This window comes from Oryzias latipes, chromosome 11 (assembly GCF_053564925.1).
Source record: "Oryzias latipes strain Hd-rR chromosome 11, Olatipes_Hd-rR_3.1".
Lineage (NCBI taxonomy): Eukaryota > Metazoa > Chordata > Actinopteri > Beloniformes > Adrianichthyidae > Oryzias > Oryzias latipes.
Window position 1 is genome coordinate 10,164,622 of NC_136247.1, and position 27,357 is coordinate 10,191,978.

Sequence of the window (27,357 nt, forward strand, 5' to 3'; positions counted from 1 at the left end):
ACAGTGACATCATTTCAGCAGAACAGCACGAAACAGCCGCTTGTGCCACCAACATGGACTGAAAATCTCTCTCCTGGGGGCACAGTCTACAGAGAATTAGATTCCTCTTCGGGAAAGAGGTTCTTGTAGAGATGAAATCGGTTTTCCTCTCCATGCCAACATGTGAAACCAGGATTGCCTGGTTCTTTAGGAGAGCAGCTTAGCAACCATGGAGCTCAGATCTTAGGGAAGCTTTGCTAGGATCCTCCATACATTCACATCAGCCCTAAACAGTTTCATGTAACTGATGTTTCTTAGGAACTTTGTCCATCATTGATAATGTGGCAGCATGGCTAAAAGATCTCAACAACACCAAAGATTAGACAAAAGCAGGTTTAGGTCTCATCTCCAAGGCAGAGGCTGTGGGTTGCTTTAAAATAGAATTTATTAGATTTCCATTTAACACAATGTTAAGAAGAATCCTTAATAAAAACAACAATCCTCAATAAAAGTCAGTAAAAAAAATATTCTGGAGGGGGAGCTTACCGATGTGGTTAAAACTACATGAAAACAAAAGCAATCAGCACCATTATTGTGAAGCACTGCACACATGATGGGGAAAACCACCACTAGACGCGGCAGGCCTCCCACCTCCTAAAACAAGAGCAATAAAATTAACACACAATAAAACCCAGACAATTAAACACTAAAGATAAAAGTGATTCATGTTCAGGGGCGCCGGGTACATTAAAAGCCTCCTGTTGATCAGTCTTCATATTTAGACTTCAGTGTCAAAGGTGAAGAGGAGGCAAATATAAAAACACGAGGCTCATCCTAAAAAGAATGAGTCCACTTTGATTTGACTCCATGCTTTGTGCCAAAGTTCATGAAATCAGTGGACGTAGATGAGAGGTCACAGATAATCCAGCTGTGATGCCTCCAGGTGCTTCAACATGTGGTCCAGCAGGAGCTTTTCGTTTCCTGGATCCTTCAGGTAGAAGTGAGCGCCGTCGAACATCCTGATGGTGAACTCCCCAGATGTGATGCATCTCCACTCTGTTCAGAAAACACACAGACAGACAGGGTGAGTTTGGGAGGACCTGAGCGAGTGCCGTCCGTGTGGACTTCCTGAGGCTGACCCTGTAAATTGTGAGGAAGGTCGTCTTTTCCGTCCAAACAGGACAGCGAGCAGTGGAGAAGGGGACGCTCTGGCCTGGCACACCTGCAGTAGAGACAGCCGTCACCAGGAGGCTTGGCAAACGGGGTCAACGTGCGACGGATGCTCACCTGTAGTTCTCCACCACGTGCAGGTCGGCCTTGAGTGCGGGGAGGAAGAACTGCAGTACCTCCGGGTTCCCCAGCAGCTCAGGAGGAGTACCTCCCATCGAAGATAACCACCGCAGGAAGTCCTCGTCTGATAGCTCACTTCTCCTCTGTGACTTCAGACGGATCTCCGACTGAAAGAACAATCAGCATTTCACTCCTCTGCTACCTTCCTTTATCCTCAGGTGACGCTCTGACTCACAAAGGGGGCGGGAGCGCCGGACAGGAACATGTGGACCGGTTCCACATTGTGCTGTTTCTTCAGACGTTCGGCGACAGCAAAGCTCGTGAGGGCACCAAAACTAAAACAGAGGAAACAAAGATGAGGGCTCCTCAGAGCAGCCAAAAAAGTTCTTCACCTTCATCTTACCTGTGCCCAAACAGAGCAAACGGCTTCTCATCCAGCATAGGCAGCAGAGCGGCAACAACCTCTTCCACAATCTGCTCCATGTTCTGGAAGAACGGCTCCCTGAATCGCGTTTCTCGACCCGGAAGTTTGAGTGCGAACACTGAAAGACCCAACATCACGTCAGGATTTGAACTAAACATGGCTTTTTCATACGCCACGCTGGAAGATGAATAAAGTTTTGAATTCTGATGCCCCGCCCCCTTCAGATGCTCTTCTCTTTCCCCGTCCGGACACCCTAACACAGGGGTGTCAAACTCATTTTGGTTCGGGGGCCACATTTAACCCGTCTGATCTCAAGTGGGCCGGACCAGTAACATAAAAGCAAAATAACAGCATTGTTTTAGTTTTTCTTTTGGAGAAAATGCCTCAATCAACATAGTAGCCTAATCACTTGGGGCCAATGGATCTCAAATAAAATTAATTTCAATTAAAGAAAAGTTGGTCTATTCAAATTAATACAGACTGAATATTTTACATCTGACACTGAAGCAATCCAAAAACTTTTCTTTATGGTAAGTCTCTTAGCGGTGCTGAATGTCATATTCTTTGAGCACTGCGTTGTTGATGACATACAAAGCATTTGGGTTTTGCATTCAGCTTCGTGAAAGAAAGAAAAAACTGTCCATTTTTCCTGGAAGGCTCTTAACTCCACTTCACGTTCGACAAGATTTTGGTCGTTAGGGTGTCGCTAATGATCATCCTTATAGCAAGATAAGAGCAGTAAGGCTCATAGGGAACCAAGGTTCATCCTACCCAGACGCAGAGCTGTTATGTTTCGCTTTTGGCACGTGCAGAGATATGCTGTTTCAACTGTTTTTCCTTTCCTTTGCTCCCCCTAGTGGCGGAATTGCACATTTCGGTTATTTCTTTAAAAAATCATAACTTTCCACAGGAATGGACTAGAAACTTGCTTTCTTTTTTAATCATCCTTATGAATTTTACTCTTCATGTGTGGGCCGGAGTAAACCACCTGGCGGGCCGGATAAGGCCCGCGGGCCGTATGTTTGACACCCCTGCCCTAACATGACCACTGTTAATCCAGAATTTTCTCTATCAGCTGAGTTTATAACTTTACTTTCTTCTGTCCCTCCCAAAAGCATTTTTTTCAAACTAAAATCCCAGCATGCTTTGCCACATCTTAGCTTGATTTTAAAATATCCGAGGAGTGAAACTTTATCGATTCATTTATTTAAATCTAAGACAAAGAACACAAAGTTTCCTAGCAGGAATTGATAACGTTTATGGAATGTTTCTGGAACATTTAGCACAGCAACTTAAGCATGTCACTCTTAACCCTTCTGGTCGAACTAAAACATTGCAGGCTTTCCGGCGTTAAAATATAAAAAAGAAACAAAACCTGAAGATTTCAATTCATTTTTACAAAACTATTAGGGCCACCATAAAAGAAGAAAAAAGATAATTCATAAAATGATTAGAAAAATGCTCAAAAGTTTAAGAGAAGTTGCAAAATTATGAAAAGAAAGTCAATATTTTATTTCTGATTAAAAAAGTTGTAATTTTACCGGAAAAAAGTCAAGTTTTTTTAAATATGGTTTTAAATTTAAAAAAAAAATAGCACTGTACATTAACAAAAACAGTAAAGTGGATTCAGCTAGAATCCTAAGCAGTGTGATGTAAGACCAATTTATCTGATTTGTCTGCAACTTGTATATTAGTAATGTTTCTCTAAAAGCTACATGTAACATTTTATTTTCCATAAAGCGTGACCTTTTCCATGACTTTCAAGCATAAATTTACGACTCTACTCTTCTAAATTCTTGAATTTATTTATAATTTTTCTCATAACTGTAAAACTTTATTCTCGTAAAACTTTGACTTTTTCATAATTTTACAACTTTATTCTCCAATATTTGTTGATTTTTATTTTTTATGGTGACCCACTATCAGACATTGCTCAGCTGTTAGAAAAAAATCATCAGAAATACCTCAAAAAACCTCTAAATTTCTGTGAAGAGTGTGTGAAAATGTTTTGGTGCTATTTGGTTATTAATGTGATTTGTTTTTAACTTTCAATATGGAATTGTTCCCTTCATTTTTTTTTATTAAACTATAATTATTTTGTAACAAAAAGAAATAAACTAATTTTAGTCGTTTTTAGCTTAAACTCCTCAGAGGATGCAAGACTCACAAATCATCTGCTGCTGCGTTGCAGGTATGCAATAATAAAATGTTGCATGTTTTTTTTGGGTTCTCAAAAGAGTCTGAGTACAGAAAGGTTGGAGAAGAACGACTTGATGATTAGTTTACCCACAGAACCCTGAAATGAAAAAAAATCTAATCAGTTAGCTTTATTAACCTCCAGGTAAAACGTTTCTTCTAAAGATTCAACTGGAACTTAATCGGAATGATGTTTCCGTGGATCTTTGCGTTGAATGCTATCTGAGAGATAAAGAGAAGCACAGCCAAGTGTGATCACCTGAAGTGGTCTTTGAACCTGAAGGGAGGGAGGTCTGTTCCAGATCGCAGGTCCAAGTTACTCTGAAATGAACTGAACTCTAAGCTGCAATGAAGCCTGAACCTCCCTGAGAAAACACACAAAGTCCTCACAAATGTTTTTTTCCGTGGAGATAATAAAATGTCTCTGTTGACACAAACAGAAGCTCTCCTGATCATGTGGAGGCGTTATATCACCTCTTGTGATGAAATATCTACTACAGTAATTGATTGATATTAAATATGATGGATGTTGGATTTAAAATTCTTAATTTAGTTTTTTTTTTTTTTTAGATTTGTTAGCTTTCATTTAGATCTATAAAAACATCCAGCTGTGTTGTTTCTAAAATCCTTTATGAATAAAAGTGATTTGAAATAGAAAACAAAATCCAGTTGATTTTTGCAGCAACCTTAAGCACAACCATGCAGAAAATTAAAACATTTAGAGGTTTTAAGAAAGATTAAAGCCCATCTTTCGAGAAATTTATCTTCTAAAAAAAAAATCTAGACAAAAAACAGGAGTAAGGATTTGGAAATGTGAAATCTGAGAGATGATGGATGGAAGACGAGACTGATTTATTATCAAAGACATATGAAAACGTCTATTTGAATGTAATTCTTAAAGGTTATTGAGACATAACTGACATGTATGTAATGCAAAAATAAAAGACAATAAAAGTTATAGTCTTCTATTGTTTATTTTTATTATGGTAGATTTTTACAAGGTGTTGCTTACCTAATTTTATTTGTAGGCGTAAAGAGAGTTTTTTTTCTTTTTCTTACTTTGTTCAGCTCTTTGAGGTATTCTTAATAGGAAAAGGGCTTTCTTACTTCACTTTATCCAGGTTATCAGCCATGAATGCTATTGAACTTCAATAATCCCCCTTGTTTTTGGGCTTGGGTGACAATCATTTACAAGCTCTGTCATGGATTTTGGCACATGGGCAAACTGAAAAATCACGGATATTTAAATTAAATTTGACAGCAATTTGTTACCTGCAACGCTAGAAGCCACAGTTCTTATACTTTTCACAGATGAACCTTAAGAGATAATAAATGTTTAAACATACCACAAGATCAATAATTTTCCAAGTTTTAATTCGAGCTATGTTTTGTGAAAATCGGTTAGGAAATGAGGGAGTTTAGCCCTATTTTTTTGGTTCGCACGGTTCTGTTGACATGACTCACGCAAATAGGCAAAGGCCAATCCATACATATTTATCGATGAATGCGACCCCGGTTTTACTGACAGAGCTCAAAGGTTTCCTGTAGGTCTTCGCCAAGTTTACACTCTCTATTGCAGCTATTTTGGTCCAATTGTCCATGCCGAGCTTCTAAAAGCTGTGGTGTTTTGGGGCTGTTGCTGGGCAACACGGATTAACTGATAAAACCAGGTCTTTTTTTTCCCCTTCAGTCTCACACAGTTGAACGGTACAGACCTCTTAACTTTGTAAGTAGAACAACTTGCATAATCAATGACTGACACTGATACTTTTTTGAACCCTTGCACTGGTTAAATGAACTTAAATTACTGGTTAAATGCATGTTTATGTTTTAGGGGGGCTTTGTGTGTTGAGTCACTGCAACTGTCACTGCCAACATACTGAGTACTTGATTTATGTATTTATATACATACTTAATATATGTTTCTATATTGTTCAAAATCAATTAATGGTTTTTCTAGTTTCCATTCAAAACAAAGTTAGTTTAGTTATAAAAAATGCATTTTACATGACAGTGATTTAAACTTAACAAATGTATACAAATAATACAAAAAATTAAAAGCAATTTTGCTTCTTTTATGCATGTCAACAGAAATTTACTCAATTTGATCAAATAAATAGGTTTTAAATGGATATTTTATTAAAGAGAAGAAATTCTGAGTTTCTGAGGTGATCACGTGATTCAAAACATATAAGTTCCTACTTCCACTTAAATCTACGAACTCTGGACCTTATTCCGGATCTAATCTGTCCCCATTCTGTGGTGTTTTTTTTTTCTCCTGGTAATCAAAGTGGATCAGCCTGAGATTCGTAACCAACAGTGTCAAATGCGTGGACTCTGTTCTCAGGTGAGTTACCTTCCACGCTGTCCATCACACGTCCCCAGCGCGCGAAGTGCGCAGAGCCTCCACCCGCCCACGGGAAGCAGATCAGCCGAGCCACTGCGTCCGGCCGCCGCTTTAAGCAGTTCAGAACCGTCTCCATTTGGGTTTCATCGACTACGAGCTATGCTCCTGATCATTGCAAGGTGCTGCCGGTTCTTCTTTTGCAGGCTCCGAGTGTAATAATTGGTGTTAGCGACACCTGCAGTACGGGCGGACCACTGCAGCTGACTACACCTCCGCTGCCGTAAAATAACTGCTTTGGCGCCTCCGTCTGGTTCTGAGGGGTAACGCAGTTGAGTCATAGTTTCTAAAAAGAAAAAAAAAATCATGAATAAATATTAACACAAGTCATCTGTTTTCTTCGTTAATCTTAATTTCAAATTTTATCTAATGTAATTTTAGTTTTTTACTGTGTCCGTGCCATTACCTTTCTTTCTTTCTGCCATCGTTCCTGAACTCCAAATCAAACTTTTTCGTTCAGGTTTAAATCATTTTGCAATAATTCCACCTTCCCGTTGACTCATTTTCATGGCCTACAAGCAGCATGATAGTAAGTATTATTACTTAAACCTCATTTAAATTCCACGTAAAACATTTAAAAAACAACCATCTTCCGGCTTGCTTAGTTTCAAGTCCATATTCAGTTTTTTATGGTTTCCAGACTGACATTTGAGGCTCAGCACCAGAGGAACAAACGCTCACCTTCCCACTCCAGAACTATCTGCCCTAAAGCATCTGGTTTAAAACTAAATCTCAGCAATTGTGAATTGTAGCCAATTCACCATTCTGATCAGTCAGTTATTCATAACATACCTGTTAGGACTGTTGTGAAATATCTTGGAGTTCATATTACCAAAGATAACAAAACAATGGAGGAAATGAACTTATGGAAAACCTTAGAAAAGTGTAAAGTCAATTTAAACATGTGGTCACAGCGTGACATTTCTATTCTGGGTAAAGTGTTTCTCACTAAATTAGAATGTTTATCCAGATTCATTTATCCAGCATATTCACTCCCAATTCCTGAATCGGCAAGGAAAGCAATGATCCAGGCCAATTTTAACTTCATCTGGAAAAACAAAACTCATTACATAAAAAAGAACAATAATTCAGGATTACAAGATGGATTTAAAGCCAGACTTTGAAAGTTTGGATGGTATGATTAAAATAATTTGGCTTAGGTCTTTTCTGCAAAATGAAGGAAAAATTTGGTTTCATATTCCTTCAAACATTTTCTCTCATCTAGGGGGCATTGAATTCCTTCTAAAATGTGACTTTGATTAACTTCCTATCAAACTTTCTACTTATCATCAGCAGGTGTTACTGTGGAAACTCATATTCAAACACAACTTCAGTCCACACAACACTCCTATATGGAACTGTCGGTATATTTTATGTAGGAACAAATCAATATTTTACAAAACGTATTTTATTACATATTATGACTGATAATGGAAACATTGCCTCAATTGAAACTTTTTCCAGTAAGTTTAGATTGAATTATGGAAAACAATACAACAATGTGAACAAAGCAATCCCTCAGACTTTGATCCAAATGTCCCCCAGTCTGGTTCAAAATGTTCAAGTTCAGCTTCCATCTCTGTTGTTTGATTGTCCACCGGTTAACTCAAAACTTCCAAACTCATTTATGCGATCTTTGCTTGTTAGAGAACTGTTTCCAACATCTTACAAAAATCATTCTATGTCACACCATTACACAAAAAAAGAAACAAGCAAGTTAAGATCTCACTTTTTCCAAAGAGATCCATTTTAAAATAATGAATGCAGTCTATCCATGCAAGGAACTATTACACATACGTTTCTGTTTTCCAGAAAATAACTGTTCTTTCTGTGACATTAATATAGAACTATCAGCCCTTTCACTAACAGCCTGACCTAAAACTTTCCAGCATGACTCGTCACCATTACTCATCAGAGATGACACTTAAACGCAGCATTTCTTGTTCACTAAAATGTTGATGTTCCACTGAAAAAAAAGTTTTAATGTAATGAAGCCAAAGTTGCTCATTATTTATGTGTTTTTTATGGTTTTAGAATTCTCTCAGGAACAGTTGGACTCAAAGATGATTGACAAAATTGATCACATTTAAATTTGCCATTGATGCAATTTTTTCTTTATGTACAGACAGACACGTCTTTTTTTTTTTTTTTTTTTTTTTTTTTTTTTATTGAACAATTGCAACTTACAAAACAAAGATAACGTCAGAAGTCCACGGAAGTGACGCAACTCTTCACGAGTTTCCCTGAGTGGGGGGAGAGAGAGAGAGGATAAAGTAGCTGAACTGGGCATGTGCACATCGAAAAAAACGATTCTCCTTCAAAATAAAGCCTTTCGCCAGAAGCTATATTTAATTATGACAAAAGTTAATGTTTTAAGGTAAATGTCAAAATATGATTTATTTAAGCTTGAACTCGTGTGTTTTTGTCAATTATTGAATCAAATGTATTTTTAAATTTATTTTATGTCTTCTAGTCTGAAATTTCTAAATTTTTTGACTGCGATTTAGACACAATAAAAAAAAGTACCTTTACATTTCAAACAAGAAAAGTTAGAGATAATCAGATATTCAATTCCCTTTATTTGAAAGGCAAAACAAATTTATTAATTACTTTTCTTTTTTTCTTTTTCACTTTACTGCAGTTTTTTTTCTTTTACTTTATTTTGTTTGTCACTCATTACTTACATTTTATGTGTGGTATTTCTTTGGTGTTTTTTTTTTCAAGCATGCACTGCACTGTCACACAGTTATTAGCTTCAGCAAGAGGTCACAGTTGTCATCACACAACAAGAATCTCTGAGTTTATTTTTCCACTTTATACACATGTATTACTCTCGCTATATACAAAAACTATAGGTCGACAAGTTGTGCGAGATTGTTGGTAACCTGTTGAGATTGTACCCAAATTTAGCAGGTAGATGGGTATGACCAGGCAACACTAATGACTGTGCACAGAATGAAGCTTGTGAGTAGACGAACTTTAAAATACGTGTTTCTCTCAAAATAGAAAGAAATTAGGATTTTTTTTAAATAGCTAATTTATTTTTCCTGCCTTAGTTCGTTTGATCCGCCTCACGTTTGTAGAAAAATATATTTTATTAAAGGAGTCCAGCTTTTGTTCTGAAGGCCATACCCGGAAGTTATGTACATCCGTTTCCGTTAGCTTGCTAGTCAGGCGGAAGGAAAGCGATGTGAGAGCTAATTCAGACCGGTTCTTACGGAGGAGGACGCCGGGCAGGTGAAGCCCCACACCTGATAAAGTGCAGCACACACCGGACTGTCACCTCGGCCCAACAGAAGAACCAATCCGCTGTTCCGGGTAGGTAAGGATGAGCGACATTTTGAAAGCTAATTCAGCTACCAGCCTCCATCCGCCGGAAAGGAATGTCACCAAAGTCCAAACATAAAGTGACAGAAGAACGGCTCTGGACCCATTTTTAACTCTGTTCTTCTTTCCCCTCCAGCAAACAGAACACAGCAGAACCGAGGCCGCCGTATTCTGGCCAATCCAAAACTGTCCGGTCCGAGGAGAGGACTCCGAACCCCGCGGGGAAGTTCTTGGACTTGGGCGCTTGAATATCGGCCACAGGGTGGGGAGAACCGGGTCACCCGGATACGGACCTCATGAATGGAAATCGGAACAACAGGTGGGCTCTTCAGAACAACGGTGGTTATGTGTTGGTTCCGCCGTAGAAGCAGTTCAGCCTAAAAACCGGGTCATTTCTGACTCCCCCCGTCGGTCACATAACGTTCCGTTCCGGGCCCAAACAACCGGCCTCGTGGTTTTGTCTGAGCGATCACGTGGTAGGAAACCCGCCAGGTGTGCGCGTGCCTCAAGTGTATGGCCGTTGTTGCTGTGGTGACGCGGATCGGATTGACCACATGTGAGTCAGGGCGTGGATGAGTGATGCTGCGGCGGGAAAGAGCTGCAGCTCCCCCCGATGCTGTTAGATGGAGGGCTGCTCATAGGAATGGAACTTAAATGGATATTCTTCCTAAAGGAGGGGGGGGGGGGGGGGGGGGGGGGGGGGTCAGTTATCTGGGTGGAAGTGAGTGCAGAACGCCTGCTTCTCTGGATAGAGGAGCAGGTTGAGTTGGTGTAGGGGTCAGGCTGGGTCGGCCTCCAGCAAAGGAGTTTCCAGCGTATTCCACCTGGAAGAAGCCTCAGGGCCAACCTGGAACTCTGCAGAGATTTTCCAGCTGTCACTTGCTCCCCATCAATTTCTGTTACTGGGCTAAAAAGAACTTCCAGATCTTCCACAATGGTTTTCATCTTTTGAAGCATCCTAATCAGGTCTGGAGGCTCCAGAACAAAACCGGCTTTCTTCATCAGTTTGCTTGGCCTCTTTGAGTCTCTAATGGTGCAGCACCAATAGGTGACTGCAGATGTGATCACACTCTTGACAACATACTATGAGGAACATCTGGGCGAGGATGTTGAAGGACAGAAAATGTTCCTGATTAACAACAGTCTGCTTTGGTCCTTCTTGAAAACAGTTTAGCTGTTTTCTGAAATAACGTGACTAGTGCTGAAAGTCTGAGTCAGCTAAAATCAACACGAGCAAAGGGAAAAGTAGGATTCATGCATTGGGTCATCAGAGAAGACGATGGAAAGAAATGGAGACCTTGCTTGATTCAATTCAGATCAGAGTTCATGAGTCGACTTACAGAAAGAGGCTTTCAGACAAAAATGGATGATGCTGCAGAACTCAAAGAAAACTCATCCCAAATTAGACTAAACATCTTTTTAATTGCTAGTTTTAACGTCTGTGGTGCATTTTTTATGCTTTCTTAATTTAACATCAGCATCAGCAGGTGTTTATGCGTTTTTTTTTCTTACAGGAAATGCAACTTCTCTGTCATGAATTTTGTTTCCTAGAACTGAAAAAATCGATTCTCTTCTCATTCACCTGTTTCTTCCTCCATACTGGTTTGACATCTAATTTTAGTAGAGTTGAAGATAGATGCTGTTTTTCTCCAGGCAGCTGAATTAGAAAACCATGGGTACCGTTGTCATGGTAACGGCTCAGGGGAGGAAGTGATCTGTGGGGATGTACCAACAGAAAGTGAGCATTAACTGTGGCTTTGTGATGTTTTTATTCTCTTTCCTTCCAAAAGATCTTTTCCAATTTGGCATTTTTAGAAATGGGATCAAAATTGTTCCCAAACCCTCCGTCACCCATCCTCTTCCCCCTGATAGAAACCGTGTCAGTCAGGAAAACTCAGAGCACCGAACTCTACCTTTTCTTAAGCCTGTGGTCTTGCTATTTCCACAACAAACCTACACATATTTGCTCCAGATGTCTTGGAGCCGCCATCAGTTTGTTTTGATCAAAGTGTAAAAGTGTGAATCTTTTAAGTTACAACATTGAAAGACTTTTTAAAGGAAGTGTGAAGGTGAAAGCACCTTTTCCATCTTTTTTATTTGTATTTTTATTCTTCTGTAGGAGCCGTTGGAGCCCAAGCCCTGTTTTCGTTGCCACAGCGACCCGGCTATGGCACCATTGGAAAGGCAATCAAACTTTTGGCCAACTGCTTCCAGGTGGACATCCCCAAGCTTGATGTGTACCTGTACGAGGTGGACATCAAGCCTGATAAATGCCCCCGCCGGGTCAACAGGTAACGGGGCGAGAGGGGCAAAATGGGAGGTTCAAAGAAAGTTTGGGGTCCGCTGACGGACGGACGGACTGTCTGTCTGTAGGGAGGTGGTGGACTCCATGGTGCAGCATTTCAAGGTGACCATCTTTGGTGACCGGCTACCGGTTTACGATGGGAAGAAAAACCTCTACACTGCCAGCCCACTTCCTGTTGCCAGTGGCGGGGTAGGAGGCTGCAGCACCTACGATGCTAATGCCTCCAGCTATCCAGCTATCCAACCAAACTTTCATCTGCACCCTCATGACCCGCAGGTTGATCTGGATGTGACCCTGCCAGGGGAAGGAGGGAAGGATCGGCCGTTCAAGGTATCTCTTAAATTTGTGTCTTTGGTCAGCTGGCATTTGCTGCACGACATCCTGAAAGGACGCAGCACGCCCGAGCCGGTGGACCTGGACAAGCCGCTCAGCACCAACCCCGTCCACGCGGTGGACGTCGTTCTGAGACATCTGCCTTCCATGAAGTGAGTCCACATCAATGTTTTCCAAACTTTTCAATCAACAATCTAGATTAAAATTTCCCCCCTCTCACATTACATCAATCACTTTTTTCAAAAAAAAAACTTGAAATAACGTGGAAGTTTGGACCTAAAATCAGCATAAAAAGCTCACAATCAAAGGAAAAAAGTAGGAGTTGGGTCTCAATCTCCTGCATCGTCACGTTCCTCTAAAATTGTGAGGTTCCAGCCAGACCTTCTCTAGCCTCTGTGATCCACATGCGTTCTCTCTGCATGTGACAGGTACACCCCTGTAGGGCGCTCCTTCTTCTCCTCCCCTAAGGACAATGACTACACACTGGGAGGAGGCAGAGAGGTGTGGTTCGGCTTCCACCAGTCAGTGCGGCCGGCCATGTGGAAGATGATGCTGAACATCGATGGTGAGTGAGAAGATTGCTCTGACAGTGAGAACGTGGAGCAGAAGTCTGAACATCTTACTGAGCAGAATCTGCAAAAAGTCGTGTGGAACTTCAATATAGTTAAATTTAATAAGAGCTGTGGTGTAAATTGTCCACATTTTTTGTAAAATCCATCACCTCTCCTGTCTCCTGATGTTTTCAAAATAATAGAAGACCTGGTGGTTCACAACCTAGACGAACTTCAAGTTATAACTTATATTCTTTCTTTAGTTACAGTTACAAACTGTATAGACCTGCAGAAACCGTGTACACATTTATTCATATGATGATCATCTCAGTACCAACCGGCTATCTAGCATTGTGGTCTACATGTGGTCTGTTTGATGGGGCTTCGTGGTGCTTTTGTGGATTTTAATTTGTCTTTTAATCTGCAAAAGGGGGAAAAAAAAGGATTTTAAAGTATAGCACCATCATCCAGAGTCTTTTTGGTGTTTGAACATTTCTGTTGAGATCCACAGCTGCACTTTAAAAATGCTGATTCTGGTTTCTTCCAACAATAGCGGCATCCTTTAACTATGCAGATAATCCTCGTCACAGATCGATCAATTTTGTTTATATTATATATAACAGTAATAAATATTTTTTTCCTCTGAGTTTATAATCTTAAGAAGCTGTTATTCTGTGTTAGGTTCAGATGGAATCGTTATTCTGAGCTTCATAGATGTGAAAATCTCTCAACTGCTCTCATTTCAGTGTCAGCCACAGCCTTCTACAAAGCCCAGTCTGTCATTCAGTTCATGTGTGAGGTTCTGGACATTCACAACATCGACGAGCAACCGCGTCCCCTCGCCGACTCCCACCGGGTGAAGTTCACCAAAGAGATCAAAGGTACAGCAGCGAGGCTCAGGAGTGACCGTGAACACGGCAGTTTGGAGCATCAGCTGTTCTGAGCCCAATATGAGGCTGGAATCATCTGACCGCAGTTGTTGTTGCTCCTCACGCCTCCACAGGGCTGAAGGTGGAAGTTACTCACTGTGGGACCATGCGGAGAAAGTACAGAGTCTGCAACGTGACACGGCGCCCCGCCAGCCTGCAGACGTAGGTTCCCGCGTAACACTGACACAAAATCAGAGCTGCTGACTCCCAACACAAACCGGTCCTAGTTTCTTTCTTATTTTCTCAGGGTGTCAGAGAAATGTGTTGATTTTCCACAGACTGAGCCAGAATTAGTGTTCGAGCATGGAGCGGAACAGGCCTGCCTGACGGAAGAAAGCAGAAGCACACAGGCAGTGATAGGAAAGATGGTTACAGGTTCCGTTCTTGTTCTTCTGAAAGTGTTCTCACTTCCAGAGATGGACATTTATCTGTTTATCTTAGAATCAGGTGTAGAAAATGCAGCTTTTCCCTGACGGGCTCAATTTTTGGTAGAATTTCAGAAAAAGTGAACGGACAGGCAGCTCTGCTGGACCACAGTAAAGAACCACTTCCTGTTGGGAAAAGGGCAATAAGAACAGGTTCTTGTGATCTGCAGGTTCCCTCTGCAGCTGGAGAACGGTCAGACGGTGGAACGTACAGTGGCTCAGTACTTCAGGGAGAAATACAATCTGCAGCTGAAGTACCCCCACCTGCCCTGCCTGCAGGTGGGACAGGAGCAAAAGCACACGTACCTGCCGCTGGAGGTGAGGCCTTCTTGGCCCTTTCCTTTGGTTCTATGTGGATCCATGAAAATCCCTTTGGGGGGGGGGGGGGGGGGGGGGGGGGGGGGGGGGGGCTGTTCTCATGCACATGCTCAGTGTGTTCCTGTGTTAGGTGTGCAACATTGTGGTCGGTCAACGCTGCATCAAAAAGCTGACGGATAACCAGACGTCCATCATGATCAAAGCCACCGCCCGCTCTGCGCCCGATCGGCAGGAGGAGATCAGCAGACTGGTGGGTGTCAGGTAGCCCCAGCCTCTCCTCCCAGAACCCAATTCTGTTTCCGCAGCTGAGATGCTCTGCTTCTGCAGGTGCGGAACGCCAACTACGGGGCCGATCCCTTTGTACAGGAGTTTCAGTTCCGCCTGTGCGACGAGATGGCTCAGGTGACGGGCCGCGTCCTGCCGGCCCCCATGCTGCAGTATGGCGGGAGGGTGAGCTCTGAACCCTTTCTGGTACCTGCCGTCTTTAAAAACATTACTCCCTGTGCAGCTGCAGCGTGCTTGTGTGTGTTTGAGGCAGCAGAGCTTCCCTCCTTTACTCCCAGGTTTACCAAAACCGCCTGAACAGATGACACAGTAGGTGGTCTCACCTGTTCAGGCTAATTCTCGGTTGAAGCAGAAATTAGGAACTTAAGCACACCTGAGCTCATCCTGAGGTTATGGAGGCGTGCAGCTCCAGGGTTTGCAGCAGAGGAGAAATCGTGATTTGCCTGAGTTTCTCAGATGTTTGACAGACTCATTTAATGTCCTCGAGGCTGTCACTAACGGGGGAGGCTTGCCTTGTTATTTTGATCAGATATGACGATCCCAGAAAAAGCTGGAAAGCTGGAAAGAAGAAAAACCTTCTAAATGAACATTTCAGGAATTGTTTTCAGAGGAATTTCATGGATTTGGTCAATTTCAGAGAGTTTTGGGAAAATCTTGATTAGGAGAAGTGTCAGCAGATGCTTCTGTGGCTGAAATGCTGACGCACTTCTCTTGTTTTAACTTTGAAATTATTGCAGTCCAGCAGAGGATACTGCGTGAAAGTACTGGGTGTTTCCTTCTGTTTATGCTTGATGTGCTTCAGCTCAATTTCTTTTTTTGTATGATCTGCTTCTCTTTGCTTTGCTGCTCCTCTTCATCACTGTCTTCTCTTTGCTTTTTCTTTCAAAAAGTGATTTAAGCAAGGACTCGTGACTCCAGAAGCTGACTTTGTGTGCTCGTCTGTGGCTGCGCGTGCCCGCTCCACCTCAGATCAATGCTGTGCTGTCCTTTTAGAACCGCACAGTGGCCACGCCCAGTCACGGCGTGTGGGACATGAGGGGGAAGCAGTTCCACACCGGGGTGGAGATCAAGGTGTGGGCCATCGCCTGCTTTGCCACCCAGAGGCAGTGCAGAGAGGAGATCCTGAAGTGAGCGCAGAACAAACCCTGCTTTGCAGACTAGCCCATCATCACTCAATGCTGACGGCGCCAGAACCCCGTCCTCCTTTGGTAACGTGAAGGTCTGACTGCGTCGTTTCCTGCAGGAGCTTCACTGACCAGCTGCGCAAGATCTCTAAGGATGCTGGGATGCCCATCCAAGGACAGCCGTGCTTCTGTAAATATGCTCAGGGGGCAGACAGCGTGGAGCCCATGTTCAGGCACCTGAAGAACACCTACACCGGCCTGCAGCTCATCATCGTCATCCTGCCCGGCAAAACACCCGTCTATGGTAGGACAGACTGTCACGGGCAAAATCAACCTTTTTTTTCCTCAAAGTTGATAAAAAATCTATTTTCTTTGGTTGGAGATTTTTTTTCACACAAACTAAACAAAGTAGGAACTGATAAAATGATCATTTCCTTCAGTCTATGGTAGGAATGATGGCTCACCATAGTGTTCTTGGCGGAAACTATTAGGTCGAATGATTTGAAGGCATTTCTACAGCAAGTATTGAAGATCAATTTAGACTTTATGCAGCTTCCATCTGCTTTCTTAACTCGTTTAATCCTAATGGGAGTCATGGCGTTGCTGGAGCCTATCCTTACCACTGTTTGGCGAAGCCCCTGCCCTTAGGCCTGGACAATAAATCACAAATGTATTGTTATTGCGATTTAATGTTATCGCGTTTTATTGTTAGCGCGTTATCGAGCTGTGCAATAATCACTTTGCAAAAGACGGAAAAAATCGCAATAAATAGTCACCTTAAATGTGCTAAAACGATCTTATGGCAGTTTGAAGTATTTAACGAGTCAAAAAAATCCCTTTTATTCATTTGACCAATAGCATGAAGCCTTTGATGTTCGCCTCCTATGTAGACGAGGGGCATTCGGAGTCTAATTTAAATTATGCTGACTCTTAATTAAACTGTTGCAGTGAAATGAAACAATGTATTTAGTTCTTTTGCTATTTGTCCATATATCGCAGGTTATATTGTCATCGCAATATTAATCACTAATATCGTGGGTTTTCCTCATATCATTCAGCCCTACCTCCCCTATAAAAGTGAATCAAAACAATAATAGGTTCCCGAAACAAAGCTGTAAAATCACCAGATCTATTACTTATCAAAGTCTCATAGGAAGATTGGTTTTCAAAATGAGTCACACAACAGAAATTGTTTTAAAAAAATGGAGGGGATTAGGATTAGGACGGAATACTCCATTAAGATTTTTTTAAAACGCCTACCAAAAAAGCAGAAGCAGTGGCGCTGCATCTGAAACGTGTCTGATCTGACCCACAGCTGAGGTGAAGCGCGTGGGAGACACGCTCCTGGGCATGGCCACGCAGTGCGTCCAGATGAAGAACGTGGTGAAGACGTCCCCTCAGACGCTCTCCAACCTCTGCCTGAAGATCAACGTGAAACTGGGCGGGATTAACAACATCTTGGTTCCACACCAGCGGTAACGGTTAAGCGCTCACTCGTTAACTCCAGGAAAAACTCTGCTGGGAGTTTTTACCAAAAGCTTTTCTCGTCTCTCTCCAGACCGTCTGTGTTTCAGCAGCCCATCATCTTCCTCGGCGCCGACGTCACTCATCCTCCTGCAGGAGACGGGAAGAAGCCGTCGATCGCAGCGGTGAGGCTTCGTAGGAGACTCGAGCGCTGATATCTGCGGCACAGGTCATGTGACTGCTGCTCTCCTGATTCTCCACAGGTGGTGGGCAGCATGGATGCCCACCCCAGCAGGTACTGTGCCACCGTTCGGATCCAGAAGCCCAGACAGGAGATCATCCAGGACCTGGCATCGATGGTGCGGGAGCTCCTGATCCAGTTCTACAAATCCACCCGTTACAAGCCAACCAGGATCATTTTCTACAGAGACGGGGTGTCGGAGGGCCAGTTCAGACAGGTTCACACTTCTTCATTCTTTCTTGTCCTGACAAAACTGAGTAAAGACCTCCTGGTTTTCATAAACTTGCAGGAAGGAGGAGCAAAGTTTGTTGATGATAAATATGCTGCTGTTGTCAGGAATGTGCACGAGTCTGTGCAGGCATCCGGACCTGCACGTCTTTTTGCTTGTTTCTGCAGCCATCTCCACCTTCTAGGCTAGTTACTGTTCTCAGAGAGCATGCATTCCCTCTGAGCTCCACAGTGTGGCGCTGGCTCCTGCTAGAGACACGGTTTTTGTTTTCTTCACCAACTTTTTAGGGGCTGCAGAATGTTTGTAGTTCCATTCCCAGTTCATCTAGAGGGGATCAGTTCTTCTTAATTACAGCTGAATGGTGGGAGGCTCTGTAGTCATGTGACCCAGATATCACCCCCCCCCCCCCCCCACACACACACACACACACACACACACACATACACATACTATTAGTCAACTCATAATTCTTTTTGCTTGAACCAGAAATTAAAGGTGATGGTTCATGGAGCAGATGTTCATCTTCAGAATAAAAACCTGGGTTTCACCTCAGCTCACAACAGTTTGCTGCTTTACTGAAAACATGGTCAGATCTTAGTCCAACTTTTGTCAGGAGGCGAGTGTTTATAAACCGCGGTGCGGCGGTAGGGCGGTCGACCTATGATCGTAAGATTGCAGGTTCAATTTCCGCCTTGTACGCCCATGTGTCGAAGTATCCTTGGGCAAGACACTGAACCCTGCCTTGCCTCTGGTGGGAGGTTGGCACCAGTGTTCGGCAGCGGAGCCGCCACCAGTGTGTGAATGTGTGTGTGACTGGGTGAATGGGACTGTGACTGTAAAGCGCTTTGTCCTTGTAGGAAGAAAGGCGCTATATAAGTATACGCCATTTACCATAAACTGTTAAACTGTCCATGTGACCAGTCCACTCTGACTGATGCAGAGGTCTCATGATTTTAGGTGCTGTACTACGAGCTGCTGGCCATCCGGGAGGCGTGCATCAGTCTGGAGAAGGAGTACCAGCCGGGCATCACCTTCATCGTCGTGCAGAAACGCCATCACACGCGCCTCTTCTGTGCTGATCGCAATGAGCGGGTGAGATGGAGCTCCTCCTCCAATGTACATCTGCTTTCTGTTCTTCTGTCAGCCAAGAGGAAATGATTTATGAAACTTAAAGTCTGAAGTCTATTCTATATTTATAATAAATAATAAAAAATAAAGGAGAAATACAAGTTTTCTTAACTGCTGCTCTGATCTCGACTGTGTTTCATTTACTTGTACCTCAAAAATTCTCCCCTCTTTTTATATTTATCTAATGAACTCTGCTCTAAGTCATCCAAACATATAAAATCGTTGTAGAGATGATTGCAAACTGCAGGGGCATCGAAAGCAGGCGTTGAACAGTTTGATGCAGCTTTAAAGCTGCAGCCAAAACCTCCTTCAAGGGCTAAAACAAAGGACAGCAGCTCCTTGAAGATCTAAAGACTGAAATGCTGCACCGTCTGTGTCTGAGACGACCTGCGTGTGTTTGCTGGCAGGTCGGACGGAGCGGGAACATTCCCGCCGGCACCACCGTGGACACAGACATCACTCACCCGTACGAGTTTGACTTTTACCTGTGCAGCCACGCTGGGATCCAGGTGAGCTCTGCTCTGCAAAGTCCTGCTTTTGTCAGTCGGTTTGAGGCGGAGACTTTTGACTGTTTAACTGCAACGCCGCCCCTCCCCCTTTCCCTAGGGCACAAGCCGGCCTTCACATTACCACATCCTGTGGGACGACAACTGTTTCACAGCCGATGAGTTCCAGCTGCTCACCTACCAGCTGTGCCACACCTACGTCCGCTGCACGCGCTCCGTATCCATCCCCGCACCCGCCTACTACGCCCACCTGGTGGCCTTCCGTGCTCGCTATCACCTGGTAGACAAGGAGCATGACAGGTGGGGGTGAAGGTGTTTTTGTCCTCATTTGTGTCATACAGAGACCTCAACCTTCAGAAATTATTGACAAAATCGGAAGTACACAGGAACAGGTGTTGAAGGAATCTCTGTATGCTGGGACAGAATGTCATTTTAGTGGGCGGCTGCTATGATCCTGCTCTCACGTAGTCTCTACCCCCACAGTGCTGAAGGCAGCCACATCTCAGGGCAGAGCAACGGCAGGGACCCCCAGGCGTTGGCCAAAGCTGTGCAGATCCACCACGACACTCTGAGGACCATGTACTTTGCCTGAACGCCCCCCCACTCCCTGTCAACAAGGTGGCAGCCAGCAGCTCTGAGGGTGTAGCTGTCCTTACACCACCTCCCACCCTCTAAACGGAGAAAGCCGCTGTTCATTGCGGCCTCCAGAGCCATGCCTTGAACGTCGCACAGACACTTTGAAGCTCCAGCTCAACCGGACGATTCCTTCTATTTATGCATTTTCTCTTTTAAACCTAAGCGAACATTAATCTTCAGCAATAGAGGTGAGGTTTTTCGCTGAGCTGTACCCGCAGACCAGTGACAGCACTCCTGCAGCAGACACAGCTCCTCCAAATCCCAGAGGATGAAGACCCGTAGGGGAGGAGCAGTCAGGAAGTCTGAAGGTGTCTAACAAAGTGCCTGATTTGAGGAAATTTTCCATGGGATGACAGTTTCCTGTTACATCATGACATTTCAGAAAATCATTATTCTAAAAACTTTATGGTCTTCAACACAGAGCTCTTGTATTTCATGCAGAAGTATCTCTTAAGACTGTACTCTGCTGAAGGACCCAATCTTCTGTTTGTAGCTCAGTCTCAGCCTCAATGACCAGCAGGGGGCGGTGTGTCCTGTTGTCTTCAAGCTCCTTCAGCAGCCTGGTGTTTGTTGGCTCAGAGATGATGTCCCATCAAATGTCCTTTAAGACTTCCAGGAGTTTCCGACCAGCTCCTGGAAGTCCCACTTTACTCAGCGATGCCTTTCCTTCACAAAGAATGACTTTTAGGTTCCAACATAGAAATATTTTTAGCTAAAGATGTTCTTGAAACGCACGCGCAGATGCTTATGTATTTTTTTTAAACAAAGGTTTTTATGTGAAGCATAAGCTGCCATCTTTGCATGAGTATGATGCTGCAGCAGGTTTACAATCAAGGCCTTCCTCTAGGACCTGCAAGGCTCCGATCTCTGCTTCGGAGGAGAACGGCGATCAGTTTGACCGCTCCAGACTGCCTTTAATTGTGCTGCTGCTGAAAATAGCTTAGCAAGTCTCCTTTAATGTGCACGTATGCATGTGCACGTGATCAAAAAATAGTTTTTAACAGTTTTTGTTGGTGTGGGAGAGAGGTTGGAGCTCCATCCCCGCTTACGTTTTTAATTTGTCTAATTATTTAAGTAAGCTGCTTCTGGCTAAGCTCCACCCCCTTTCCCTAAACTACGCCTCTTCATTTAAACCACACCCCTTAAACAGGACATCCCCAGTCAACAATCTTGAATAAAAACGTAGTAGATGAATCTGTTCTGTGCATTTGAAGCATCGTTTATTACAATTTCAGCCAGCAGAGGGTGACTGCCTGCTCCACGTGTCTTTAAATTTCCTGGATAACAAAAGACTGACTGCATTGCTCTCCAAAACAGAAGTGTTTGTGTTTTTGTCTGATTGTGTTCTGTTAGACGTGAAAATATACGTCGGGACTTTCCTCACCCTGCTTCTGCCATTTGTCTCTTTACTTGTCATATTTAAACTTTGAAATAAATGAAATTCTTATAAATGTTTGAGTCCTTTTTGGTCTTTAATAGGGGTTCCACAGCATGGAAAACTTTCCACAGCACCCCCTTTAGGCTAGAATGAAAAATACACGAGAACTCTTCAAAAAAACAAAAGTTCAGTTCTAAACCTCAAAGAAACGCAGTGGAACCATCACCTACCTGAGATCGTTGATGTACAGCAGATCTTAAGCCGATATAAGCTGTAAAATATAACCAGCTAAGGGAAAAAAAAGTGTGCAGAAAGCTCTGTGTGTTAGTACGAGGACAAACCCAGAGTGTGAATCTGAAGATGCAAGAATTCATGAAAAGTTAGTAAGTGTCTGGTATAATGAATAGTTGCAGACACTTTCTTTATATTAGAGGAAAATCAAGACTATTTGCAATGGGTGTAACAATTAATTAATGAATCCATTTGTCCAACCGATCGATCTGTCTGAAGGAAGTTGTTTAATCAAATAAAATGGAATCAACCTAAACCAATGTAAAAATGTTTCAAATTTAATGAGTCAATTATAGTCAACATTGGAAGATACCATTTGGATTGAGAGATGGTAGCTTTATTTTACTGTAACGCAAAAAACTGCCAAGTTCCATCACAGCGGATAACACAAGTGATGACAGCAAAAAAAACATCAGTCCATCATTCCAGTCCAATGTGTGGAAACACTTTGAATTTAGCAAAGACATGTGACCATACAGTGTGGTAGAATGTTCTAACAATGTTCCCTTTGAATTGTTTTGATGTGAAAAAACAACAGTGGGCTGAATTTTATGAAACTTAAAGGGGTAATGGATTTGCCATTACTTGTTTGTTTGCATATTTAACTTACACTTGATTATCTTGCATGAAATACAAGGAATCTGGAAAACTTCACCTGTAGTGTTCAGTGCCCAGGTATTTATCTCTGAGGCACACTGGTTGAACATTTGGCTGAAGATGTCCTGTATCGATTTCACATCAGTGAATCGGGTCATTCAATTTCGACTATGAATTGTATTGTTGTTAAGATGCTGGTTATTGGAATTTTTTTCAGGTTTGTTCAAGTCTTTGTGTGAAAATACACCAAACCAGATAAATGAAAGCAGCCGGAGAAACCGTGAATCTGAAGTGTCTTTGTGCACACCTAACTTGATGAGGAGAACATGCAGTGATGCTGAACATGCAGGTTTTTTGTAATCACTGATTGGAGGAGGCAGGAGAGATCATTCGCATCTGTTTGAAGTCCTTCCACATCAGAAAGATAAACACCTTCCAACCACACTTCATCACTGTGTTGTGTACTTAAACTATGAAGCAGCTGGTCCAACATCCCCCTTTTAATTGGTTTAAAGCTCACCTCCATAAAACACTTATCTTTTATTAAACAGATTGTTTCTGAGATTACCCTCCAGGATTTTCCCCAGAAAGAAGACTTCCTGTGTGTCACAGCTCTCACTGGATGTTCCAGTTAAAACAAAGACACCTGTAACTTATAGGATGCTTTGGTTGACACGTTTTATTATCTGTTTTTTCACTTAGGCAAGCAAACATTTATTACAGATAATAAAGAAGTCCTTCTTTCAGCTAGAAGGTTTTATGAGTCTGCACAGAGATCAGGTAATCTATAGCTGTAGTACAGGCTCTGATGATGCCCTGCAAGAGTGCAAGACCACACACCATTTAGCCACCATCCCCATGTCTGGCAAAGTACATTGATCCAAAGAAAGATGTTTGTTGAAATCCGGTTTGCAGACCGTCCGTGTGGTATTTTAATGTTTCTTGTGTTCTGCTAGGACCTGCAGAGACTGGCTATGTTCTGAACTTGCAGGAATGTCCTCTCTCCCCCCCTTGTGTGTTTCTCCGCATATTTTCCTTGGTTTTTAAAGACCCACTCTGATACAAATGGTGTTTTAACATGTTTTTGTGGTATTTTGATGACAGAGGAGATAGTTCAAAGAAAATAAGCTCAAATTGCTTTTATGAGTATTTCTTTATTTAAATTGTTGTGAATCAGGAGCAGACACAAAAATGCAGTTTGAAAAAGCTCTGTTCCATTCTGATGCATCCACCACTTGCAGACCAATAGATCCATGTACGTTTGTTTTCCTCGTCCGAGCTGGAATCTGGCTCAAAACTGTACGTCTGGATGGCTCCGATATTGCTCGACATTTTTGTTGCATTGCTAATGTTACATTGGGGTTATAAGCCGGCGAGGAGCATGCAAACCAGGGATCGGCACGCGGAGAGAAAGACAGTGGCACAAATGGGGGTGACAACAATAAGCACCTGATCATCAGTTGTTTGGAATTTTCGGATTTGAAACAGCGACTTTTCCCTTCAAGAACAATGAAAGAATGGCGGGGGGCTTAAACGCTGCAGGCCTGAAAACGATCCTGTATGTTTGAAAACTGGTTGGTGGTGAGATAACAGGTGGGGTGACACGTGTCTGAGCGAACTTGAGCGCATGCGCAAGGGTGCGAGCTGCTGCACACGTTTTGGACAGCCCAGCTGTTGTTCTTCTTCTTTTTGGCCAAGTTTTTGGCGGCTCACATGGCTGAAGTTATAAGTTCAGTTTGTTAAATAATAATCAAGCAAGGTCAGATTAAACCCAGACTTTCTTTCTGTCCTGCCAAATCTCAAAACTAACTGTGAACAAGTTTTAAAATGAATTCTTCAGCTGATCGCCACTCCGAAAGGAAAAATAGATGCTGTCAAATTACGGAGAATGTATATCACTATAATTTGCAAACCAAGAAAAAAGTAAAAATATTTAATTTTTCATGGAATAAAAGTAACAGAATGAACTTACATGAAGTTACTCAGGCCCTGTCTCATAATGTAACAAAAGCCAAAATGTGCTTTTTTTATTTTAATGGATGTGAAGTTCTTAGAAATATTGATGGTATTTTGTTCTGACGTATCCAATAATACGTTGCTGTAGGTACGACAGACCACAAATGCAGTACTAATTGTTTGAAACCAACGTAGTTACAATACTATTTCAGCTTTGATCTGTTTCCTATAGCAATATTGTTATGAAAGCACTTTTTTGAGTTAATGCCAAAATCTGACCTATTGTTTGTGAATTAAATACAATTTCAGATATATTTGAAATGTTCGCATATTTCTTTGAATTAGAGATTGCGTTTAGTTGGTGATGGCACAGTTGTTAAGGAGAACATTTTGAATTGGCACTTTGTGTCAAAAACGTTGACTCAAGATGTAAACAGATGGAGAACAGGAAGCGGGGTGGGCTTACTTTGCACCAACAGTTTCCCCCACAACTCAGAGGCAAACTATGTCCAAGAAAATGACACAAGTATTTTTTATTTTGGCTAAAAACGGCATGATTGTAATAAAAAGACTACTTTTATTTGAGATCAAAAGATGATTGGAGTTGGACTTTTACCGTCAGATAGATGTTTTTCAAAATGTACCCTCATAAACCGGTCATCTGCAGGACAGCAAACCTGTGGATCCTTTTCGCCCTGAAGTAAATTCTAATGTTTGAAACCACAGAACAACTGTGTGTGTACCTGAAACAGTGGTATTTGGAGCTATATATGAAACTCTAAATTATATAAAAAAAAAAGAGATAGTTTTCAATAACTTTACATAGTTTGTGGTTGAAAAACAGAAGATCTCTTTGGATTCCCTTGCACATCTGGCTGCTTCTAACTTCATCCTTAAAGCTGAGACTGTTAAAAGTCAAATCCTGGATTCAAAGAAAGCCTGAACATCATGTGGATCTGTGCTGTTTGAACCTTAACCAGCAGACAAGAAGTCTCTTAAGTTAAGAACATCTGTGGATTGTCACCTTTTGCAGCTTCAACATTGAAAAGTTAGCATCAATTATTTACAAGAGAGTCTTGTCCGAGCTTTCATGGGGGGGCTTCTTCCTTGTACTTCTCTGTCTTTGGTAGTTTAGGCTCAGGGTTGGGAGGTGCTGCCCCACAGCGTAGGATATGGAGCTTCTCCGCCACGCTTCTGAAGAGGCGGTTCAGTGTGGACCTGACCACCGATGAGGACAGGTAGAAGATGAGGGGGTCCAGGCAGGCGTTGAGGGTGCTGGAGAGCAGGGCGATGCTCCTCCAATCCTCATTCTCCTGGCGGACGAAGCCCACCACATGGGAAGCGTTGTACGGCCCGAAGCAGACTGTGAAGACGATGAGTGTGCCGAGCGCCAGGCCAATGCAACGTAGCCTCCGTCGCCGACTGATGTTGGGGAGGCGGGACAGGATGAGGATGAAGTTGATGTAGCAGAAGCAGCTGATGAGGAAAGGGATGCAGAAGAGCATGAGGAAGAGCTCCAATCGGACGGACATGACGATGCTGAGCTCCTCTGGGGTGAATTCCAGGTAGCAGGTGGGTGGAGGGGAAGTTGGATTGCTGACATTGTGGTTGTGGCCGTGATTGCCCTCGCTCCACTGGGAGAAAGGTAAGATGTAGACAAAGCTGAGGTTAGAGAGAGACACCGCCCAGAACAAGAGACAGGCCAACACGGCGTAGCGAGGCCGGCGGCACACTGCATACTGGAAGGGAAAGGCCATGCCCAGGTAGCGCTCCACACTAACAGCTGTCAGCAGCAGCGTGCTGTTGTAGATGGTCACGTAGAACAGGAAGCCGGTCAAGGGGCACAGCGAGTACGGCAGGAGCCACACCATGTCGTCATACGCCTCCTTCATTTTGAAGGGCAAGAAGGCCAGGAAAAGGAGGTCGGAGATGGTGAGATTCAGGAGAAGGACGTCTATGGGCGTCGGCTTGCGACGCAGCTTGCAGCAGAAGGTGCAGAAGGCCAGGATGTTGGTGGGGACCCCAATCAGGAAGGTAAGGATGTAGATGGAGAGCAGCAGCTGGCTGAGCGGCATGATGGCGGCTCGGATATGGAAGACCCGCCCCCAAACTCTGCAGGAGAGAAAGAGCTCAAACATTAGCGTCTGAGTTCAGGTATGGGTGAAGGTATGGAAACACTGTCAGTTAAACCTGTTATAGAAAATTACCTCAGCACAACTTTAAATATGTTGCCATGGGAACATGCTAACTCGATAATTTTGTACAGGTTCCCAAATTATCTCTTCCATTGATTTTGTACAGCCTAATCCTAAACGAACATCCCCTCATAAATGTATCCTAAATTACATAGAGGTCTAGAAATTTTGTTTTCTATGTAGTTTCTGCAGAACAGCAGGAGTTCATAAGAAATTTATTTCTTAGTTGAGTGCGATACTGTTGAGGGGGTTTGAGCCGACATTTATTTCCCATCATCCCTTTGTTCATACATTCTGCAGCTAGGTGACAACCCCTTACACCCCCAACATGACATTACCGGTTCAACAAAAATAGCAAGCAATATTTGAGCTGCACAGTTTAGAGCCAGATGCCAGCTCGGATAAAGACAACAAAGACATTTATGGATTTATTTTTCTGCAAGTTGATGTTTCAGAATGGAGCGGAGCAGAGAGCTTGTGACCTGCCGATTGTAGCATCTTCGTCACCACTACAAGCTTTTTCAAACAAATATATTTGAATAAAGAAATACTCAGAAATCCAATTTTAAGCTTGATTTTCCTAATACACATCCTTCATCATGAGAAAAATGCCACAAGAGCATGTTAAAAACACTAAAAACAACATTTTCATTGGAGTGGGTCTTTAAAATTAGAACAAACGGAGCTCCCTTTGATAGTCAGATGCAACCTGACATTTTTTGTTTTTGTCAACCAAGGTTCTGTGTACTTGGAAGAACCACCACAGGTCTACCTCTCCATGGGTTCCAATAAATATGGGTTTTTAAAGGTCTGATCTGATAGAAAAATCAATTTAATCACATGTTT

At 42.8% G+C, this 27,357-nt stretch overlaps 3 protein-coding genes and 1 long non-coding RNA gene across 7 annotated transcripts; 2 read left to right on the forward strand and 2 right to left on the reverse strand.

Annotated features, from left to right (window-relative positions):
* Positions 1-406: 406 nt before the first annotated feature.
* On the reverse strand, positions 407-6,482 carry olah (oleoyl-ACP hydrolase). The gene is made up of 6 exons (XM_004074120.5): positions 6,246-6,482; positions 1,673-1,811; positions 1,505-1,604; positions 1,267-1,436; positions 1,119-1,201; positions 407-1,035 (listed from the first exon to the last, which is right to left on the reverse strand). The coding sequence occupies exons 1-6, from the start codon at positions 6,370-6,372 to the stop codon at positions 893-895; spliced, it is 762 nt and encodes a 253-aa protein (XP_004074168.1). The 5' UTR covers positions 6,373-6,482; the 3' UTR covers positions 407-892.
* Positions 5,530-6,387, forward strand: LOC144995233 (uncharacterized). The gene is made up of 2 exons (XR_013658849.1): positions 5,530-5,615; positions 6,181-6,387. It is a non-coding gene; the product is annotated as an uncharacterized LOC144995233 (long non-coding RNA).
* Positions 6,483-9,427: 2,945 nt separating the features above from the next.
* Positions 9,428-21,545, forward strand: ago3b (argonaute RISC catalytic component 3b). Of its 4 annotated transcripts, none has more exons than XM_023960017.2 (20): positions 9,428-9,615; positions 9,757-9,939; positions 11,740-11,911; positions 11,994-12,114; positions 12,202-12,410; positions 12,687-12,823; positions 13,556-13,690; positions 13,813-13,900; positions 14,334-14,481; positions 14,612-14,731; positions 14,809-14,952; positions 15,760-15,893; positions 16,010-16,194; positions 17,206-17,365; positions 17,449-17,539; positions 17,618-17,812; positions 18,782-18,916; positions 19,360-19,461; positions 19,559-19,758; positions 19,942-21,545. In XM_023960017.2, the coding sequence occupies exons 2-20, from the start codon at positions 9,921-9,923 to the stop codon at positions 20,048-20,050; spliced, it is 2,604 nt and encodes an 867-aa protein (XP_023815785.1). In that variant the 5' UTR covers positions 9,428-9,615; positions 9,757-9,920; the 3' UTR covers positions 20,051-21,545. The 4 variants fall into 4 exon arrangements, with proteins under 4 accessions (XP_023815785.1, XP_078810876.1, XP_023815784.1 ...); XM_078954750.1 differs by having other exon boundaries at positions 14,809-14,931; XM_023960016.2 differs by having other exon boundaries at positions 9,431-9,611.
* Positions 21,546-23,494: 1,949 nt separating this feature from the next.
* Positions 23,495-27,001, reverse strand: LOC110015930 (free fatty acid receptor 3-like). The gene has a single exon (XM_020707241.3). It carries the CDS (start codon positions 26,452-26,454, stop codon positions 25,405-25,407), a length of 1,050 nt encoding a protein of 349 aa, XP_020562900.3. The 5' UTR covers positions 26,455-27,001; the 3' UTR covers positions 23,495-25,404.
* Between the last annotated feature and the right edge of the window lie 356 nt (positions 27,002-27,357).